Raw genomic sequence first — 23,735 nt, forward strand, 5'->3', positions numbered from 1 at the left:
CAGTCAACAAAGAGGTGAACAGAGTGTTGCAGCAGGCTTGATAGGCGATTGGACAGGGAGGATGAGAGTACAGAGGGGTACAGCACAGGAAGTGAAGGTGCAGGCAGTGAGTTGAGATAGGAGAGTGTCAGGCAGTGAGTTGAGATAGGAGAGTGTCAGGGTGCGGATGATAGCCTTTATACATCGTTATTTCTCACTTAAGAAATTCAAAATATTAGTCCTCCGGCCTAATTTGTTATTTAGAACAATGTTTTCTTCCTGATGAGAGCTGTACAATAACTAGGTTTTTTGAATTTCCATCATTGTCCATCACCAACTGCTATACTATTATCCCCTTTTCTTCTTTGTCCATCACATAATTAGTGAAATTTTTCATGATTTGTTTGTTCTTCAAAGAAAAAATGCTTTCATACCTGGCAATTCGGCTTTTTATTATGATGGTGGTTCTACTAGAGAGGTTTTGCATACCGAATTTCGGAATGTTTTTCGACTGTGTTTTTCCGAAAAAAAGTGCGTGCCGAAAAACGGCATTTTCAGTGTTTTGCATTCCGAAAATCTGATTCGATTTCCAAGGGTTGCCATGCAAAACAAAATGGAGGGAGTCGAAGGCGCCAAAACCGAAATCGTTTTACAACCGGATCTTGCATATTCGGTTTTGAGGCGTGCTGGTCCAACAGAAGCAGCGTGTGTTCATGGTGTTCTCTGACAAACTTCCTGGTGATACCACCAAATTTTGGGTCAGACAAGGCTAGAACTTTTGCAGTCTCCTCGGATCCCACAGAGCCGCGAACAAAGGGGTTGAGCACAAAATACATGTAGGGGTTGCCTGAGCAGGATCAAATCCATGCGCAGGTCAAACTGAATCTGGGCGCGGTTCGATGACGAGGACGGACTGATGGTGGACCGAGTGATCCAACGGCTGAAGATGAGGTTGTCGAACTACTGTCTTGTACTGTCAGCAGGCTCCATGGCAAAGGAAGATAGAGTGTGATGGAGTGTGAGAAGATCTAGTCAACATGGCGAGATCAGCGAGAGCAGCAAAAACCAAAACTACACATGTGGAAAATTTTCAAATAATTATAATCAGCGAGAGCAGCAGAAAACAAAAATACACACATGAAATATATTCAAATACGTGTATGCGCTCCCAAACTGTGGAAAGAGCCGAAAATCCATTTTCGAAAAATCATGCAGCCAGTCACTGAGGCAGCCAGTTCATCCAGTCCGTACTTTTTGAAGAGTGGGTGTGACTTTGGCGAGAGCAGCGCTTCAGCTGGCAGTGCGACATGACAAGATTTTCAAGAGGTCCTTGTCAAGTGCAGCAAAGTGATTGTCACTAGGGCAGCTGCATCCGATTGACATCCAATCCACTATCTCTGCGGTGATTAGGGTTTCCTCGACACGCGGACCTTCCTGCTCCAAGTCATTGTAACTCACATCTTCGTCATTGTCAGACGGACGGAGCTGGCGCTTTTCTGCCGCAGGTGCGATCGGGTTGTTGTCTCCGTCATTGCAATCATCGCGTTCACTGTCATCGTACCCGGGGAGACATCGCAGTAGAACATCTCGTCGTGCTCATCTAGGAGAGACGCGTCCTCATGCGGCACACCGACAAACTCAATCCTACATCGTTACTCGCCATTCTGACTACCTACAATCGATCGATTGATCGATCAAACGTGCAAACAAAAAAATTCAAGATCGACTTCGTCTTTGACTTCATTGCCTTCACGATCGCGGTCGCGTTTTCTTTGAGTAACTTTAACGTCACATTTTAATGAAAGTTGAAATCAGGTCCTAAGGTACATTAGAGATAGCCGAGGGACTACATGCAATGGAAAGCCACAGAGTGAAGTTGTTGCATACCCGTGTATTCTCATAACACGGCTTAAGCATAGTCTGGCTACACCAGTGTGCTGGTTTCGATTACCTGGTGCAGCAATTGGCATTGCAAATAGGCAATTGCTCATGAGTGAGCAGCAACATTGCCCTGGACCAGGTGAAAAGGTTCCTGATCCACGTTGCGAACAGCCAACCAGGGTGAAGCAATTGGCATTGCAAACAACCAAATCAATCGCTGATGCTTGTGCGGCAATGAAACCTGCAATCGGATGCAATGACTATACTATTTATGTCACAAAAACAATTGACCAATAGTGTGCAATTTAAGCACAGATAGTAGCAGCATATGCACCAGTTAATGGAAGCTCTTCTCACTTGAAGTATAATGTGAATGGGAGGGTGGTGGCACATTGAGTCCCATGCATGGCTGCTCAGTCACCCAAAAAAGGAAAGGGTGAGCCAAAGTCAACGCAGCAAGAGATAAAGTAGACTCGTACGCCCAAGAACGCGGTTTCAGAGGGCCAGCCTAGCAAAGTTCTTATTTTTCAGCGCCCCAGGCTACGTTCTTATTTCGCGTTCTTACGCGTCCAACATGACCCGTGACGCTCATGTACAATGCACTTTGCGCAACATGTACCGGTTGTACACTTTAACTTTACATGCACGTGTAGTATGTAGCGCTGCACTGGGTGATGTTTTCGCGAGGACCCGACAAGAGTTTGTGGTTGCGGACTTGTTTTTCGTACTCGGACAAGATCATGAAGGTCCAATCCGCTTGCAAAACGTGCAATACCAAAAAACGTTGCGTTCTTAAAAATCTTGGAGTTCGTTCTTAAATCCAGGCTGGGGCGTTCTTAGATTTCTAGCCTGGACGTTCTTGGGCGCTACGTTCTTGGGCGTACGAGTCTACTGTAACTAAGGCGGTTTGGGAGCACATCCGCAGCCGTTGAATGCACACGTAAAGCAAACTCAGTTGAAGCGCGCTATAGAGAGCAGTGCATCATTCTTATCACTAACTGTTGTTAGCCTCAAGGCTAACCCATCATCTCTATTTTTGGATTGCTAGGCAATGTTTTATTGTTGGAGTGCTGTTTCATGTGTTGCTATGAGCAGTGGACACTTGTAGTACAGCAGTTCATCAATGTATGATTAATGGTACGTCACGAATAACAGACTTGGATGAGCAGCTTTTCATGATCCCTTCATGTAATAGGGAACGTTTCCAAAAGTTGCTACTATGCGCAGTGGATCTCGAGTCAAGTCTGTATGTCATAGGATGAGAGGTCTAGCAGGCAATTATACTGACTGGTGTACGCATGGCAGCACTTGTGAGCATAGAGTGTGCCTGCCCTTGTGTGTCTGCTTCCTCCATGCACACACATATTCATAGATCTCATTGCATAAATTGGGTACAGTCAGATCTCACTTATGCGGTACTCTTGTATCCGGATCCCTCGCCATCCGGAAGAAAATGGTTGGTTACCAATTTACAGCATATGCCATGCATACATACAGTATGCGTGTTCGATTCCCTCGCCTATCCGGATATTTTTTGTGGAAAACAGATGTGTGCGGTTATGCGAGGTCTGACTGTATATCAATATCAAGGCTCAGACTAACAGGACTGTGTGTGTAATGATCGTGATAACACTAGAGACACCAGAGACAGTGAGCAATACGTGAGTATGAACAGTCGCTCTGTGGATAGGCGAATGTACAGTTTAACTACCACACTTAATTTTTTGCAATTTCTCTGCAGCATCAGTGGTCATGAAGATGAACTGCCAAAGAATTCGAATACTGTGAGAGTTGAATTTCTAATGGGGCACAAAGTCTTGCGTTTTCATAAGAAAGAATCCATTGTTAAACTCAATAAACGTTCTACTAGTACGCATGTTATTCCTTCTCTCCTCTGTACTAGAGATGTAGAAGACAGGTGTGTGATGGCAGGATTGCTAAATTTTGCGCCTGCTAAGTGGGAATGTTTTGCAAATTGCTAAACTTTAGACTCGTCACACTTTCAACTCTTACAGTAAACCATCAAGTTGAATCAGATCATGCAGCGCATAGAGAAGAAAACATTAAACTAAAGAAGATGTCCAATTCCCGTCAACATGCAATAGGACGTGAATAGAACCACACATCATTGCTGAAGCATATGGGAGGACAAAAGACCCAGAAACGATTCATGTATCATCTTGAAGTCTGGTCAATTCTCTAGTTGGGCAGCACACATTCATTGTGCTTTTTCATAGACTTCTCCACAGAGTGCGATGGCACCCAAGGGCTCACAGCTGTAGGAGATCATTATTGTTGGAAAGCGACTTGCACACTCTCATTATCATGGTGGAGCACAACCAGTAAGATGCTTTGCAGTCTACTCCTCTAATACGACTTTTAGCGGTAACACAAGTGAGGATCGCTTATTACTATCACGTTTTTTTATACATGGTTCTTGTCTTGTAGAGTCTGTTGTTTGATGTCATACATTGTCTAGTGTACGTGTGAGTTTGGTGTGATGGGTAACACCTATGGTATGTGGTACACGCAAGAGTCCGGGTCGTCAGGGCGTGATTTGTATGTGGTGCGGTTGCCTTGGTCTTTTGACGTGTGTTCTGTACAATCATATTGGTCTCAGATTGTTGGTCATGATTCACCCCACTGTCATCACTGCCTGTTCTTTGTTCTTCCTTTCTCAGCTCTTCGGTGTCCTTCTTTGTTTAACTTTTCCTCTCTTTCTGCGCCCTCGTCACTTATTAGTAACTGTCTCTCGTCACTTATTAGTTATACAGTTATACAGTTATACAGTTATACAGTTATACAGTCATACAGTCATACAGTTATACAGTTATACAGTTATACAGTTATACAGTTATACAGTTATACAGTTATACAGTTATACAGTTATACAGTTATACAGTTATACAGTCATACAGTGATACAGTTATACAGTTATACAGTCATACAGTCATACAGTCATACAGTCATACAGTCATACAGTTATACAGTTATACAGTTATACAGTTATACAGTTATACAGTTATACAGTTATACAGTTATACAGTTATACAGTTATACAGTTATACAGTTATACAGTTATACAGTTATACAGTTATACAGTTATACAGTTATACAGTTATACAGTTATACAGTTATACAGTTATACAGTTATACAGTTATACAGTTATACAGTTATACAGTTATACAGTTATACAGTTATACAGTTATACAGTTATACAGTTATACAGTTATAGACATCGACGTAATTCTCCACGCACGAAAGTCGCTGCTATTTGCCAATGGCAAGGTGTGGGCCAAGAAAGACAGGCAGAGCCTATTCGATGTGACGATGGGAAGTTTTGATGGGGCAGAGGTGTGCCAACTAGTGGGAGCGTTCCTGACCAAACGACTCGCGGATATGTATGATCCGGCTAGCGTCGGGCTGTACCGCGACGACGGACTGGCCGTGCTCAGGACTGCTACGGGACACGAGGCGGACTCCATCCGCAAGGCAATCACGAAGCTATTCAAAGACGTTGGCCTACGAATAACCATCAGTACCAACCAAAGGACAGTGGACTTCCTCGACGTCACCTTTGATCTAGCCAGCGGCCGCTACCACTCATACCGCAAACCCAATGACGCACCCAGATACATACACACCAAGTCGAATCACCCGCGGAACATACTCCGGAATCTACCTGCAATGATCAATAGGCGGGTGTCCGACATCTCGTGCGACGAGGAGGCATTCACCAACGCGGCACCCGCATACAGAGCTGCGCTATCTGCCAGCGGATTTCCGGAGGCCATGGTGTTCGACGGCGGTGGGCCTGCCAAGAAGAAGAACAAGCGGAGGAGAAACATAACATGGTACAACCCACCATACAGCAAATCTGTATCCACCAACATCGGCCAGAGGTTTTTCAAACTAGTCAGCAAACATTTCCCTGCCGCGTCGCCACTACACAAGATCTTCAACAGAAACACATTGAAGTTGAGCTACTCCTGCATGCCCAACATGTCCTACCTGATGAAGGGACATAACCAAAAGGTACTAACGCCTGGTGAAGAGAGATCTGCGGCAGGGTGCAACTGCCGAGCCAAGCCATCATGCCCTTTGGGCGGCGGATGCTTGGAGGGGGAAGTGGTGTACCAGGCCTCCGTCACAACTCCAAGCACCGGCGAGGAAAGGCAATACATCGGCCTGTGCGAGACGCCCTTCAAGGTGCGCTATGGCAACCATCTAACCAGCATGCGGCATGAAAAGTACCGTACCAAGACCGAGCTATCCAAGCACACATGGGCGCTGGCTGACCAAGGTGAGGAATACAGCATCAAATGGGCAGTCATAGATCGGGCCAAGTCCTACAGCAACATATCCAAAAGGTGCTGCTTGTGTTTAGAAGAAAAGTTGCGCATCATCACCTTCAAGACGCCTCACACTCTGCTCAACAAGAGGTCGGAGTTGGTATCAAAGTGCAGACACCAAAACAAGTTCTACCTCTCCACCTACTCTGCCGTGACATAGCCGCCGCGTGCTACCACTATCACCGCCACATCCTCTGAATACCCGCGGCTGTTGAATGTGGACACCACAGTGTGCTTCCACCGCCACACATCACACCCTCTGCCCAGTGCCCCCATGGCTTACCCTTGTCCTGCCTGGTGGTTTCTCCGCCTCTGCACGCTTCATGCATAGTTCGCGCCTACTGCGCATGCCCATCCAGTGATGTAATTATTATCACTCGCTCTTTCCATGCATGCCCTGCATTGATAGCTCACGCCTCCTCTACATGCCCATGCGTATCCCCCACAATAAGAACAAGCTATCCCGCGACAAAAGCATTAGTTGTCTGATGATTGCCTTAGCATTTAGCTACGTGCATGAAACGCAGCGTTACAACGTATGTTTCTATAATTGGTGAAACCATTCTTTTTGACCTTTGCAGTTATACAGTTATACAGTTATACAGTTATACAGTTATACAGTTATACAGTTATACAGTTATACAGTTATACAGTTATACAGTTATACAGTTATACAGTTATACAGTTATACAGTTATACAGTTATACAGTTATACAGTCATACAGTTATACAGTTATACAGTTATACAGTTATACAGTTATACAGTTATACAGTTATACAGTTATACAGTTATACAGTTATACAGTTATACAGTTATACAGTTATACAGTCATACAGTTATACAGTTACACAGTTATACAGTTATACAGTTATACAGTTATACAGTTATATAGTTATACAGTTATACAGTTATACAGTTATACAGTTATACAGTTATACAGTCATACAGTTATACAGTTATACAGTTATACAGTTATACAGTTATACAGTTATACAGTTATACAGTTATACAGTTATACAGTTATACAGTTATACAGTTATATAGTTATACAGTTATACAGTTATATAGTTTGAAGTTTGAATTTAAAACGTATAAACATGCAACTGATAGCACAACGACAACGAAATCAATAGTGAAGCCAAAGTTATCGCTGAGCGGTTGGAGATTGATGACTGAGTAAACATCTTGGCGAAGTCGGAAGCATTCATCACATTAAAAGATCACAAAGAAAACTTTGAAAAGAAACTCCCATGCCGCCTCATCAACCCCACCAAACCCCAGCTAGGCGTTGTGAGCAAGGAAATTTTGGAGTCCGTCACTGAGCCTCTGCGGAGCCACGTCAATCTATGGAAGAACACGCACGCCGACATTGATTGGCTTAACGGCATCCAGAACCCAAGGGAGTGTACGTTCGTCGTGTTCGACATAGTTGAATTCTACCCGTCCATCTCCGAGGAACTGCTGAAAAGTGCCCTGGACCATGCAAGTAGCAATGCTCTCACCCGAAAGAGCAACGTCGATATCGTGATGCACGCCAGAAAATCACTGCTTTTCGCGGGTGGTCGAGCATGGATGAAAAAGGACAAAGACGAGATTTTGGATGTTACCATGGGATCGCATGATGGGGCGGAAGCCTGCGAGTTGGTTGGCGCTTTCATCCTCAGTAAGCTAGTGCCGATCTTCGGGAAAGAAAACGTGGGTCTCTACAGGGATGATGGCTTGGCCATACTCCGAAACGCTAATGGCCACCGCGCGGACCGGGTCCGTAAGGATGTTATTGAGCCATTCAGGAAGCTCGGCCTGAGAATAACAATAGATACCAACATGAAAGCCGTGAACTTCCTCGACATTACCATGAACATCGCAACCAGCATCTACAAGCCCTACAGGAAGCCTAACGACACGCCACTATATGTCAACACAAAGTCCAACCACCCGCCTAGCGTGATCGAGAGCATACCTGTTGGCGTCAACAAGCGGCTCGTATCAATCTCATGCACCAAGGAGGTCTTCGAGCAAGCGCGGCCGCTTTATGCCGATGCCCTACGCGCAAGCGGTCACGCAAGTGAACTGTCGTTCCCTGATGAAGACCAACCGGCACCGGCAGCGGGCAGTCGTCCCAAGAAGAGAAATCGTGACCGCAGGGTTATCTGGTTCAACCCACCATATAGTGCGAGTGTGGCCACAGGCATCGGTGCACGGTTCCTAAGCCTCTTCCAAAAGCATTGCCCTAAGGGTAGCAAGATGCACAAATTATTCAACACCGCCTTTCAAAGCTCGCTACTCCAACCATTTGACTACGCTCAGGCATGACCGCTATGAGAATTCCACCGAGTTGTCAAAGCATGTTTGGTCGATGAAGCGGGACAACAGACAGTACGTCATTGACTGGAAGATACGCGACAGGGCCACCTCGTTCGATAACACGTCCAAGAGATGTGGCCTCTGCACTACCGAGAAGTATCAGTTCCTCGAAACCGACGCCCGCACTAGGCTGAACAAGCGAAATGAGATTGTGTCAAAATGCAGGCACGAAAGCAAGTATGTCCTATCAAATTTTGTGCCCATCACATAAGGACAGTGATTATTCTATGGCCTTGGTAGCGCCTCTATATCTGTTACCTGGCATGGCACCACTCTGCGCTATCACCTTTCCCTAGGCACTCTGTGCAATGCATCATGAAAAATGGGCTGGTCACACCCCGCAATATCATCACCCTCATCTAGCACCTAGGCACTCTGTACAATGCATCATGAAAAATGGACTTGTCACATCCGGGACCCGACATAATGATAATTTTCACACTCCATAATGACGGAGTTCGCACCTTCTGAGTATATAACCAGTGTATCATACTTTGTTTGATCATCCATCTGATGATCCGTTGCTTGAACGGTGAAACACTGTGTAATGGAATTTGATCTCTGACGGTTTTTCCGCTTGTGTGTGATGAAGCTCTGCCTCGCTTGCATTGAGCACTCTGCACAGTTTGAGACCATTCCCTGGTGTGAAGTTCGAATTTATATAACTTATCAAATCATTTATGTTGTCATGTGGTGGAAGCCATTGGAGAAGTTGATGTGCTAAATGTTAAAAAATTGTAAAAAATGGCGATCTGTGCTAATGATGTATCCCTAGGCAGGTGAAGAGAGTGCTCAAAAATTCTCGACCTCGCCTCAACAATGACCATGCTGAGTGGGGCCGTGTTGGTGTGTTTGTACAGGCTCTTGTTGCTTGTTTGGTTTCAAGATGACTTGTCAATCAACGGACGTAGTGGTTTCTGATAAAACGCATCTACTCAAGTGCTGCGAGGTCAACAGTGCCCATGTGCAACAGGTTGAAAAATGTACAGTGGAATCAGCAACTATTCAGTCACCATCAATCACCGTAACATCACTCTGCTTTTCCAACTCTCACATGTACGTCACCCAGTGGCACATGACGCTATTTTATCCTTTGACTGCTACGGGGTAGAGGGAATGGTTCGATACCGGAACGGTATGAGCCATTCCTTTGTGTTGGCCCATTGCCTCCAAGTTGCCCAATTGTTCGCATCAAATCAGAGGTGGCTCCAAACCAGAAAGGTATTAGAGTGCACGTCAAATTGACTCTGATTTCTTAAATTAGGCAATTCCTATCGCTCCATGACGGCCAGTACAGAGTAACAATAAGCCTTGTGTGTGCTTTCATTACTTTTCATTGGTGGTTTAAAGGTGAGAGGCGAGCCGCTGTTTACCTGCGCACGGCTGTTTTTTGTGCGATTTCACGCCACTTTACAATATGGCCGCCGAAAGTCTCGATCGGGCTTCAATGGCAAGAAAATTTGAATTTGCAAATCGCCAGAACCCAAGTAGGCCATGGTATCCCGTGGATTTTGGTGACTGGTTAGCCCAGACAGCCTTGGGAACACGCTGATCACGTGCGTCTTGTTTCAAGCTGTCAGCTCGTACCTCACATGCCTGCCTTTCCTTCAAGAAACATTTGTTCTCCGTCGTGCAGCTTTCGCTTCACTCTGAAGTACTCCTTGTGTCGTCGTTGTCAAACTCGGCGCCGAGAAGCCTTTCCTGGATTTTTCCCAGGCCAGATGGCAATTTTCCCAGGCAGAGGACTCTCCTCTGGTTGTCTTCCCTGAGTGTCGTTGTTGTTCGCGCATGAACTTCTGAGTTCGCGATGCGGGTCAAGAACCTGTTTTCTCTTGATTCGGAAGACAAATGGCCTGGCCCTTTAGTTGCTGTTGAGCCTAGAAGGCTGCTTCCTGCTGTAAATTGCTTAGTTGGCATGTGGGATATTGTAGAAGAAGACAGCAGCTAGCCAAGTGAGCGGAAATTGTGATATCTCTCCTATTGTGCGTTGAACGAGTACGAAATGTCCAATTTGAATATTGTACACGCGCGAACGCCAAGCAGAGGCCGATAATCACAGGGGCGGTCAATCTCTGGACTACCAGGAGTAGTTTTGAGCAAGTTTGAACTGGAAAGACAGCTAACTGGGCAGGCCAGGAAGCCATTCCACCCTTTTTCTCTCTCAAATTACCTAAAAGTCGAGTATCTCGCTCGAATGCTTTCAAAACTTTCCTTTTGGATTCGCTTCCCAAATCGTGAAGCCACGCGAGGAGTGACATGAGTTTCTTCCAAAAACGCAAACTCTAATATTTGTAACATTGCACTATTCCTACAATGTTACATAAATCGCACCGAACGACGCCATATTGTTAAGTGGCTGTACTGGAACAGCCGTGTGCGACAAGAAGTTGATGTTTCGAAAGAGGTAAAACTCAAGTCGCAGTGCGAAGCAACAGGTCAAAAACTCACCTGCTTGTTATGGCGCTTTTGGTAATCGCAGAGCCATGAAATGTTGGCTCGGAGTAAAACACATCGTAGTCTCACTGTGAAATATTATGTTTTCTAATCAAAATACCAAGAGAGAAAGTGAATATTGAGTCCATTCCGGTGTTTAACCTATTTCCTATTTAAAACCGTCCCCTCTACTGCTGCCAGAGCTCTAAGAACCAGGGGAAACGGTTCATTTTTACTGAAAACACACATCACACTTAAAGGACGGTAACTCGGACATCTTTCCTCGAAATATTATAGTCTTCCTGGAAAGCTATTGCAAGAAGGAAAATAATGAGCTGAAGCACCAATCTTCAAAACAAAGTCAGAGACAAGCTGAAGAACCAAGAAAAATTTCCCCTTTGTCCCATTCGACTCTCCTTGGTCGTATCGAGCGCAAAGATGTTTTAACACTTCTGTGAGTACATTGCTTGATTTGAACTGAGGGTGTCAAGACTGCAAGCTGGGAAAAAGAGCTAAACAATGAATATCAAGTGCCCAAACAATGTGCAAAACATATTGGACCATGTATGGATATGCGTTTCTGTTGAGCGCCATAAGTCAATGAATAGTAAATCCATTAACTCAAAGATTGTTGCAAGCGCAAGCTGAGAGCATTCCTTTCGACCTACATAATATTTTGATTGTGAGAATTGAGTAAGAACTAACCACATAACAATTATCTAAACATACACCTGCCCTGCAAATTCTCATCAACACACCATGTATATGACCACGTAATACTACGGGCTCAGAGCCTGGTCGTCATCTAGAATCCCGGTATAGTATGGGACCAGCAGTGATGGGTTACAGAAGCATTCCAGTCTCATTATCCAGATCATGTTTCTGATGGCTAAACAAAGGTATGGTAGGTGTAACAGAAGACCTCTCCAACAAGAACAACCATGCACAAGTATTATTGAGTGGAGTGGGAAATATTTTTTGGAATTTCCCAAAGCGAGGAAGACCTGATGACATCACATGTGCTTAGCTTGCGAGCAAAGGTCCATCACATCATACATGTTGAAGCATTTTTAATTGAAAAGGTAGGTGCTTGGTACATTCTGAACCCTTTAATGGACCCCGAAGTTCCTCCCGATCGAACTTGGCTAATATTTTGTGAGGATACAGATGCTAATAAACATTTGATAGGGGAACATGGTGAAACGGTGAGGTAATACACATTTTTGACAATGGAGAGGGAGGTTGATAACCAATGTTGCAGGAAGAGTGAAACTGCACTGAGTATCAACATAAAGTTCAGTTATACTCCCATCACCTGAGCATTGAGACTAAGCACCCAGACTAACCATCCAAACTGACCAGTCATACTAACCACCCAGACTGACCAGTCAGACTCAGGGGCACCGGAAGCAGTTTAACATTGGTGCGGCCAAAGTATGTGTGTGGGGGGGGGGGGCTGGGGGTGCGGGGTCCTCCCGCGGGGAAAATATTTTGAAAATTGGGCCTAAAAGGACATATTTTAATGCCACAGAAATACGAATACGCATGGATGATTACACACCGCATTGCTGATGCAAAACATGGTAGCTGTACAAGAGTCGACAAGCCACCAACAAGGTTTCTAGGGAATCACTAGATCAAAAAGAGTAATGAAACACATACTAATATATGGAAACAACAAACGAGGTATACAAGGTAAGAATTATAACAATGAAGCCCGAATTGAGGTTGCTGTTCTGAGCATTGACAAAATTTGCAAAGCAACACTAAAACACATCTCAAACTTTCCGAAAATGCCTCTGCGATACCCGCACTCTCCAACAAAGTCATTCGCAACTGTCTTCAAGTTCAAAGCATCTCAGTCTTCCTTTGCGAACATGAAGAAGAGCACAGTGGTACGTTTTCACCCGCCTTTTTGCCGAGAAGTTGTATTTCTCGCCGGCCGAGATAGGCGAGAAATGATTTCTGGGGAAATATTTTCACTTGCAACTATGGCATCTGGTGTGTTCTTTATTGTCGCTTCTTTTCCTGACTTCTTCAGTCAGTTTTGAGTCTCACCAGTGTCCCTGCCCTCCCACCCGGCATAATATCATTGCTCTTTTATAACTTTTGCCGTGAAGTGCTTGCCATGCCTACATGATGCCTAATCGCCATTGGGGATATACACCCGGCTTTTTCCCTCACAACTGCGTCCGTCGGCGCGAGGGTTTTTCCCCGGCTGGCTCGGTCCAGATAAATTGGTTTGACGGTCCCAAGTGGTTCTGCATCATGGCCGATTTCTCATTGCGCGAAATCGCGCATCTATGAGCGACATCCACATAAACTGCTGGGACCATGGTTGTGTACTCGAATCTCATTCTGAGCACCCTTTTTTCAGCCGTTTTTTGCAAAAAGTCCTCGAGCTCGATTTTTTTTGATCGATCGTTCTTCAAGGAAAGACGAGTGGACAATCGATCAACAGGGCCGAGGACGAATGCGTCTGGTTGGAGTTCTTGCGTGGCACAGGATGACCAGACACACATATAGATACATTGCGACGATCTAATCTCCACAGTGTTTCCTACGCACGACGACGGTAAGTACAATTCATGTGATTTCAAATTGTTTGTGATCTACAACGTCGCGAGCAGGACGGAAATACAGCAACAGCACGACAACCGTTATACCAGGCAGTAACCAACAGTCACCTCCGTCACATTCTCCAGATCAGAAGGCAAGTGAGGCAGTGAACATGAAGAAATAAAGTATGAAAGAATGAAAAGTGAATAATTCAAAAATCTCAGAAACATTGAACGTAAAAAACACTGAGAACAAGAAAAGTGACTTACTTCGATGGCAAAAGACAAAGCGAATGTTCCTCGTATGGACCTGGCTCTTGCGGAATCAGCCACACTGTGGAACCATGTGTTTGATTCCACAAGGGATGGCTACCTACTCCTCACCAACCAGCCTCCACGACGGTGGTAAAGTCGCCAAAAATACGAAAGTTGAACATTTTGTGCATGCATGCAATAGAAAATTTGTGCCGAGTATGTCGAGTGGCCATTCGCACAGGACAAAGCCGTTGCGCAAGCTGTGACCCTGAAATTTCGTCCATTGGTAGCGAGGGTAACCCTGAGCTGGAAAGTGTAAGGGATGGCATGCTACACTCCCCCGCATACGCTTGACAGCACGATTTGAGGCGTGGAGTAGTAATATACCAGTATCTTACTACCCCTTGATACCTGATGCATGGACGTCGTCATCTTCATCCCGCAGATCGAAAATGTACAGGTGTCGCGTGATTTCGCGCAATGGCTATCCACTGGCACACCTATTCTATGTGAGACACTCTGTTCTCAGTTCTTGCTTCCATACCTCACTCGTTATCCGGTTCACATCTGGCTGCGGCCAACTACCCTTCACTTTGTGTAGTGTCGCTATTGCTGTCTATGTCTCTGTGTGTGCCAGTATATGTGAAGCGAGAATGAGCGCTTACTGGTGGCATTAGTGGCTGGTGATATCCGCAGCAGCTGGAGCAGGACACACACTTCTGACAAGAATAACTGATGACTGTACAAATACTGCAGGTAAGACACAACACTCAGCACGGTTGGTGCACCATCACCTTCAGCAACGCAATGCGCATCAAGGACTGGCAGCTGGTCATGAATGAGATCCGTCTGAATGTCATCCTTGTACAGTGAGGCAATGGCTGTTAGCTCTGTACTGTAGAAGAAGGTCTTCAAAATTCCGGTATTTGCAATAGCCTTCCTGGTCAAGCCGCCGACGAATGGCTTGCACAACTGTGTCAACTGCAGCAAAGTACACAGGGCAATTGTAGGTCTCGACTGTGGCAGGGAATGAGGGAGCACCAGTACCTTCTTGGAGCCTTGCTGGTACCTTCCTCGTTTTCGGTAGTTGAGGTTCAAGCACGTCATTTGACTGCTGCAGCTCCATCACGTTCGACCAGAAAGCCTCAAAACTACTGTCAGTTCGGAGAAGCAGGAGAGTGTCAACAGTAGCGTGTGCAATAGCTTGGCCTTCACTTTGCAGACAAGGTGGTAGACTGCAATGACTTGCCGAGGTTATCAGCAAGAGATAGAACTGTTGCACCGAGAGAGACACCGAAGAGGAAGTCAAAATTTGACAATTGACTCCTCTCACCATTGCACTTTGCTGACATCTCCTTATCGTTCTTTCCCAGCTCGGTACATGACTCCAGGCACTGTTGAAGGACGCTGTAGTTGGTATGGATGCTCTTCAGAGATGCAGCCCAAACTGTCCACCTGGTCGGACACCAGGTGCGGAATCCATGTTCTTCTGGTGCAAGCTCAGCTTTCAGGCGCTTGTATTCAGCAGTATGCTTCGCAGAGCTTGCTGAACTCAAATGTGATGTCCTGACATGCTTGACATCATGAATCATGTCCTGAAAACCGAGACTCAGGGCATGCCCATAGCAGTGAGTATATAGAGCTCTGGGCTCCTCTGCCAAGATCTGGGTTGCAACTCCTGTTCGGCTACCTTTCAAGGTAGAGGCACCATCATAACACTGGCCTCGACAACACTCCAGCTTGAGGTTCATCCTCAACAGGGCATCCTTGATTACGCTGACTGCTCCGTACAGCTGGAGTCATCCACCAGATGGCGAACTTACTTTCACCGATACTGAGTGCAAGTCCACGGAGGATCTGGAGTGCCATCACCTTCAACCTTACGTTCTGCATATCGGCACTCGTGTATTTTCCCTTCTTCTTCTCTAGCCACTTATGTAGCGACGGTTGGAATTCGCTGAAGACGTTCAGGAGCTGGTGGAAATCGCGATCTACTGGCCGACTGCAATGACTTGCTGAGGTCTACTTCAGTATCTACTTCACCTCCATCTTGCGATGCTCCTCGGAGAGGCAGCTCTTGTCGAGCAAGAAACTTGATGTTTCGAAGAATGGGGAGGAAAGACTCTCGATTCTCTTTACGGTCAGGCAAAAACTGTGAGTTGAGAAGTTCACCACCGTGACCAGTTGTCTCAGGAGTTGTCTCCAATTTTTCAACAGCCTCCTTATGACAGTCGCTGGACTGATATTTCGAGAATCCTCCCGGACCAAACTTTCTGTTTTGAAAGCCAGTTGAAATAAACGTAGCATCAGTCTTCGTATTGAAGAGGAGCTTTCCTTAACCTGCCTTTAAGCACGTGAAGCAAAATACTCGTTTACGCTTCATATCCCAATGCAACCAGGGATAATTGTCATACCAAGATTGCAAGAATGCATGGAACACAACTTGGCTAACCCCGAATGCTCGCTTGGGCTAGTCATGTGACCTGATTTGGAAAAGAGCATATCCTATTTCAGGGTAACCATGGTAACCTTCCATCTCTTCGAGTCAGAACAATAAACTGCCACCACGGTACATGATTACAGAGATTTGCCACCTCTGTCCATGCTCTGGTACAAAGGTTCACACAACGCACCGTACATTTTTTATGCATGCATGAGATCTTTTCAGGAGTGCAAAAAACGTAGAATAGATTTTTAGAATTTCGACTTGGAAAATTATTGGTGCGGCTTTGGCCACACCAGCCGCACCAGTTCCGACGCCGCTGATGCTGACCACCCAGGCTGCGCACCCAGACTGACCACTCAGATTAACTCAGACTAAGCCAGACTAAGCACTCAAGCAAAGCGCCCAGACTCCAAAACCAGGTGATATAAGTTTTTGCCATTGCATGACCCCATAGAAAGAGTATGAAGAGTTCCACACTCTTGGTAGCTTAGTTACCCTTGATCATACTGTACACTCTAGTACTATGATCATACTGTACACTCTAGTACTATGATCATACTGTACACTCTAGTACTATGATCATACTGTACACTCTAGTACTATGATCATACTGTACACTCTAGTACTATGATCATACTGTACACTCTAGTACTATGATCATACTGTACACTCTAGTACTATGATCATACTGTACACTCTAGTACTATGATCATACTGTACACTCTAGTACTATGATCATACTGTACACTCTAGTACTATGATCATACTGTACACTCTAGTACTATGATCATACTGTACACTCTAGTACTATGATCATACTGTACACTCTAGTACTATGATCATACTGTACACTCTAGTACTATGATCATACTGTACACTCTAGTACTATGATCATACTATACACTCTAGTACTATGATCATACTGTACACTCTAGTACTATGATCATACTGTACACTCTAGTACTATGATCATACTGTACACTCTAGTACTATGATCATACTGTACACTCTAGTACTATGATCATACTGTACACTCTAGTACTATGATCATACTGTACACTCTAGTACTATGATCATACTGTACACTCTAGTACTATGATCATACTGTACACTCTAGTACTATGATCATACTGTACACTCTAGTACTATGATCATACTATACACTCTAGTACTATGATCATACTGTACACTCTAGTACTATGATCATACTGTACACTCTAGTACTATGATCATACTGTACACTCTAGTACTATGATCATACTGTACACTCTAGTACTATGATCATACTGTACACTCTAGTACTATGATCATACTGTACACTCTAGTACTATGATCATACTGTACACTCTAGTACTATGATCATACTGTACACTCTAGTACTATGATCATACTGTACACTCTAGTACTATGATCATACTGTACACTCTAGTACTATGTGAACAATGGAAGACTGCTATCTGTACTGAACTTCCAGTCAACATTGTGTAATTAAACAGAAGTGGAACCACACTAATCAATCATAGATCTTACCTGCAGTCTCTTGTTGTAATAGTCAACCACCACAAGATCACCATCGTCATCCACAGCTACATCTGTGGGTTGGTTGAATTCAGCATTACCACTGCCGCGTTTGCCTATATCACGTATGTATGTACCATCCAGTGTGGTGACCTACAGGTACATACATGTACATCACAACACAATACACCAACAGAAAAGAACAGCATGGACAAAACTTCATTTTAACATTTCAAACGTTTCCCAGTACAGAATGATACAGTATGTCTGCATCATACATAAGCTCAGTTACTCATGCAAGAATTGCACGAATTGGAAAAGAAGTGGGCTTTGCACAGGAAAGCTTAGTTGTCCAGGCACACGGGTATCCTAATAAAGTTATTATTATTATTATTATAGGCACAGTGCTGGTGCTGTGAGTATGTGTCATATTGCTGTCCCTGCACAGTTTACAAGTTGGACAATTTCTACTTTTTAAATTTGAAATCGTGCTACAAAGTGGGTAATGGAGTCGCCATGACAAATACTGATATTAAAGAACTAAAGACTACAATATTAATGACGGGAAGTGCCAGCTTCGGCAACAACTAGAGAGGCAGAAGAAGAGACAGGTGCATGCACAGCAAAAACAGAGCAGTTACCATGCAGGCACATAGCACTTGCTCTGAGCAAAGCAAAGCTAAGGCAGCAGCGGATGAATGCTATGACAACTGAATGCGGTTCGCTGCTTTTCTCAGCAATAAGGGATGCCATACGCTTGTAAAGCGAGGCAGATTGCTTGGCCATGCCATCGGTTGTCGAGAAGACCGAAGTTAGCCAATTTTTACGGACATTTTTATGATTTCAATTCGACAGCTATGTCTCGAATTTCTCAAAACCTGTCTGGACATGAAGGAGCTGTACTAAATTTTAGTTTCTTTCTTGATTTGCTGAAATTACGTTTTACTTTTCCTCGCCATCCCACCGACTCTATTTTGTTTGCATCTGCTCTTTCAGTCATTTGCCACCTTGTTTTCTTCCAATGAAGGTGGGGGATGCAAGCGGGCATCAGGATTGTTGTATGTGTGTAGTGCGACTTCTCATGCCAGGTAATTATGTGAGCCCTAGGTTGGAGAATTCTTCGCCCCGTTGGTCGTTGGTTTGCACACACTGGGCGGTACGAGATTGGCGCTGGGGCCAGTATGCTTTAGCCCTTGGTGAGAAGGTCGTGGGTGTCAGCAGCTATTCCTTGGCTCTCAATAGTCCGTACAGGCAGTACACACCAGCCGTTGGTTGTCGGTACATGATTGTCTCACGGCAAGCAGTATGCTTCAGCGCTTGGTGGGTGTGGGTGTGGGTGTGCTACACCTCCGGGGGGGGGGGGGGGGGGCAGTACACTTCATCCCTCAATGGGATGTTTGTGATAGCTCTTGGTGAGCTGGTTGCTTCAGCCCTCAATGGAATGTACTTCCTCCACGTCATTAAAATTGTTGCTTCCCAGTGCGATTTTTAAATTTATTTTGTCCACTCAAAGTGAAAAGAAATCAGCTTGAAACCGAGGCAGAGCATTGTCGACAGACCAAGCTTTAGTTTTGGCCTCTCGTTTTTGCTGCACTTACAGATAAGGTCGATGTCTTCATCAGAATTTGAGGCACACCCTTCAGCACTCAGTGATACAGTGAACAAGACGCACGTTCAAATTCAGGTCATGAGACTTCGTTTTCAAATCATCCATGACTCCAGCTGGCAGGCGATGAAGGCAAACTAGCATTTTTCAAGTACACTGTAACGACCTTCCAGCGGGATTGGGTAAGCAGTTCCGCACCTTCTTTTCTTGAAAAGTGCTTTGCTGATTTTGTTGGTGTTTTCAGATATGCTACCTTCACAGCAACATGCGGCACACGTGTTTTTTTAGGAAATTGAGAACAATTTGTTCTTGACATCGCCAAATACAGCATTTCGAATTCTGGAGAGATACCAGGATTCTTATACCCGAGCTTGCAGTCTTGATAAATGCCCACGCAAACTATGTGGAAGGGCAACAACTCCAGAAAAAAAATGTGCTCTGGGGAAGAATAGTGCAGAGCGCGATGAATATATTTAGTGCAGAAGAGAGCTCGGACAACATCCGAGACCACTATGGCTTCAATGACAAGTAGACATTGCTCAGGAAGGGTGGCTCCAATGTTCGAACACAGAAAACATCAATTCCGAAAGTCCGAAAGTTCGACTAAGACGAGCAAGCCGCAAACATTGTGATGTGCGAAGTGACAATTTTAATGACACGGAGGAAGTATGTGTTAGCCTCCAGTGAGCAGGTTGCTTTAGCCCTCAATGGGGTGTACATGTTAGCCCCCATTGGCAGTTTGCTTCAGCCCTCGGTGGGGTGAATGTGTTAGTACCCGGTGAGCAGGTTGCTTTAGCTGTCGGTGGGCAGGTTGTTGGCCTCAAAGGCCATCCATGCACCCTTGGTGGGCAGGTTGCTGGCAGCGTTGGCCATTTGTGCCCCCTAGGTGGGCAGTATGCTAGCAGCCTGGTGCTGACAGGATCATTTAGTGCTTGGTGGGCTGCCTGTGTGATTGGACCATGGTGGACAGCTGTGGGCTAGCCCTTTGGGGCCATTTGTGTGTCGGCTCTCGGTGGGCGGTGGGAATCACTGAAGATCATAATAATTATGTGATGATACCATGGTGCAACAGTTATCGATTGCTTCCTTAGAGCCAGTCTATAATCAAATACTATTATGTCCAAAACATTATACTGCTAACTGCTTTTCCGTTCACAACTTCCCTCGAACTTGGAAACTGCACTGAGCATATTCTTCTAACATCCCTCTCCATAAGGAAGTGATTGTAACACTCAATACAACATATCAATTGCTTGTGAGTGCATGTGCGTTGGAATTTTTTGTATGCACAGGTGTGCGCGCGGGAGCGTGTGTATATCGCCAGTCGAATAGGTGTGTCCTGCATTAGAAGATATAACACATCCAGCATACTAGCGTACTTCCCCATGTATCGGGGCAAGATCACATCGCCTGGTAAGTCATTCGCACCGGAGTGAGCTACCAAGATGCCTTTATAAAGAAACGTGACAAAGACTCAGCAGTCAAGTTCCTTCTCCATGACATTTGGGTGGCTGAATAGTAAAGTTGTGTTTGGCAGAGACAAATGTTCATTCCTATCGTTTCAACTGTATTTTCATTTCTCTTCGTTCTCATAAAGGTCTGCTCTCTGCCAATGAGGAGTAGTTGCAAAGCTGGAGATGATTTGCTACAGTCCGACTTTACATAATCTACAACTACTTCATTAGTGCAGTGAACGAGGATACATAGCTTTGCCTCATCATGGTACCAGGTGGTGAAAACAATTGGCAAGGCATACGGCGCATGTCACATGATGTCTCTCTTTCTACTTCTTCACTAGTCCACGTGCCATTGATACACCAGACAGACGTTCCTGTAGACTCCCCAGACACGAGAACCACTTGCATCTATGTATTATTATAGTTGTAGATTTGGTAATGGAGGACAGTCGGAATGCAGGAAGAATGATTTACCAATCCAGTATTGCAGCAGATGCTGCCACCACCTTATATCTTCCATAGCATTAGAGTTAAGAGCTCCAGTACAACCTGTATTTGCCCAACCTTGTCCGAAACAGAATATTGTATTGACCAAATGTTTCTGCACCAAAGTACTGTGGATCAAACGTGCATCCTTGGGTCAAGCGGAATTCTGATATATCATGACGGTTTTCGCTGCAGCAAGGGTGTCCGGTTAGGTCAGATTTTACTGTATCTTGTTGAGAGGCTTTTGATACCTGCTGCAACAAGACCAGAGACATTGTGGAAACTTATGGCCCGGCACAACCCAACGTGCTGCAGAGGAGAGCTTCACCATAAGGGACTCGAGGCTGTGCTGAGAAAAAGAGTCGCACTGGATTGTGGCAGTAATATTGATATCCGAAGTAAGTCAGTGTGCTGAATGGTACCATATACCAGCCATAAGCATACCGTCATTGAAACTATTCCCAAGTGGCCTGGACATGAGATGAATCATGCGCATCTTTCCATTATTCTTTGGCACTGCACCAATGCCTGAAAATTACAATGCATAAAAAAAATTTGGGTGAAGTAAGGAAGACTTAGTCTCCCCTATGATTAAATGAGGTAGTGAAATGGTCAGATATAGCTAAGCGTTTGTGGCAGCAGAAGAGAGATTCAGAGAAGTGACATTTGCTGGAAAGGTAAATTAGAAGCTGACAATAAACCCATGATTCAAGCCATGCAGAATAATTCATGAAAATATGAGTCTAATTCGATACATAGGAAGGACAAAAAACGGGCAACATTCAAAGGTGAGCGAAAAGTGGAAGTGTGCAAGGTTATTTATGAGGGTAAACAAAGGAGTTAGTGATCTTACTGGGAAGTATTAAAGGCTTTTGTACCAGTCTTGGAGCACAGTTATCGGGAGTGGTTATAGTGGAAGCGGCAGGACTTATACTGGGGCCAAAGTTGTACTTCTGGCAGATAATTTGGGCGCAATCCGAGTGTGTGAGTTTTTTCGCTTTTCCGGGATAATTCGATTGAAATCCGTACTGCGGACAAAACATCGTTTTTCCGTAAAAATACGGACAAATACGGGCAGTTGGTAACACTGAACTACTGGACATGTTGGTCTAACTTTGAACTACTGGACATGTTGGTCTAGCTTTGAACTACTGGACATGTTGGTCTAGCTTTGAACTACTGGACATGTTGGTCTAGCTTTGAACTACTGGACATGTTGGTCTAGCTTTGAACTACTGGACATGTTGGTCTTGCTTTGAACATGACAGATAGCTGCCATACATGTTTTAGCTATACTTTCAAGACACTGCGGCTTTGCTGGAGCGATGTTGACGTCCAAAGCGAAGATGACGTCCAAAGCTACTGGTCATAACTGGTTGTAACTGAGTCATGCAGTGGCGAGATCCGGACCGAAAGCTTTCAATATAATTGATTGACAGGCCAGTGAATCATGCAGAATGTGTGATGCGTGGGTGCAGACAACACCCATGTGCAAAGTCAAGCCTTCCAACTAGGAAGCCATGTTGAGCACTCGCCATTTTACTTGGCGACTGATAGGGAGTACGGAGCTCAAATGACTTTGATTCTAGGTGTGGAACAAAATCACTTAGCCGCTCTGGCGCGAGTGGTTTCAACGCTACAAACTCGCCTTTCACCGTGAAAAGAAAGCTACTTGAAGTAGACGGAGCAGAACTGTGAAAGCTACACCATAGAAGTACACTCTTCTTCAAAAAATGCAACACTCAAAAACACAACAGAGCTTTCAGCAAAAGGAATGTGGAGTGTGAGCTGCAACCTTCCCTCGCTACTGTGGGAGCATGGACGCTTTTGAAGCTGCACAGCCGATTCGTGAACTGATTCTGTGCGATTGACTAGAGTAGCGGACCAGCCAGCCAGGGTGTTTTTTTTTAAACGACTGTTGAGTGCGAACAAGAGACTGACAACGGGAACAACGGGAACAGGTATGTTGGTCGAACGACATTTATTATATACGGGACGACTAAGACCAGGACGAACGAAACGACTACATGGTGATTATTGAAAAGGGAGATTATTGAAGAGAGCTTCCTGAAGAGAGAGAGAGTTGAAGAGAGCTTATTGAGGAGAGAGAGAGAGTTGAAGAGAGAAGCAACGCAATATAAAGGGTCTGGGTAGCTATGGCAAACATGGATGCGCAAGTAGCTACCCAGGCCAAATGAATAATGCATGAACTAATGAATTATATGATTTAATATACTGTAATTACTTGTGGGCCTAACATACCACCCCTCCATGAAAAAAGAATGCCGCGTCCTCGCGGAGAAAAAAAAGAAAGAAAAAAGACAGAAAAAGATAAAAAATGACTGAGGGAGAAAAAAACACACACAAACACACACAAACACACACACACACAAACACA

The 23,735-nt window shown here is 44.8% G+C and overlaps 1 protein-coding gene across 1 annotated transcript in view; it reads right to left on the reverse strand.

The window, feature by feature from the left end:
* The window catches only part of LOC135811253 (tripartite motif-containing protein 2-like), a 190,324-nt gene that overhangs the window by 75,548 nt on the left and 91,041 nt on the right, over positions 1 to 23,735 (reverse strand). Inside the window, exon 5 of the mRNA XM_065324457.1 lies at positions 17,801 to 17,941. Within this exon, the coding sequence (XP_065180529.1) occupies positions 17,801 to 17,941 (141 nt within the window). The remainder of the gene's footprint in view (positions 1 to 17,800; positions 17,942 to 23,735) is intronic.

The sequence above is a fragment of the Sycon ciliatum genome, chromosome 3 (assembly GCF_964019385.1).
Source record: "Sycon ciliatum chromosome 3, ocSycCili1.1, whole genome shotgun sequence".
Classification (NCBI taxonomy): Eukaryota; Metazoa; Porifera; class Calcarea; order Leucosolenida; family Sycettidae; genus Sycon; species Sycon ciliatum.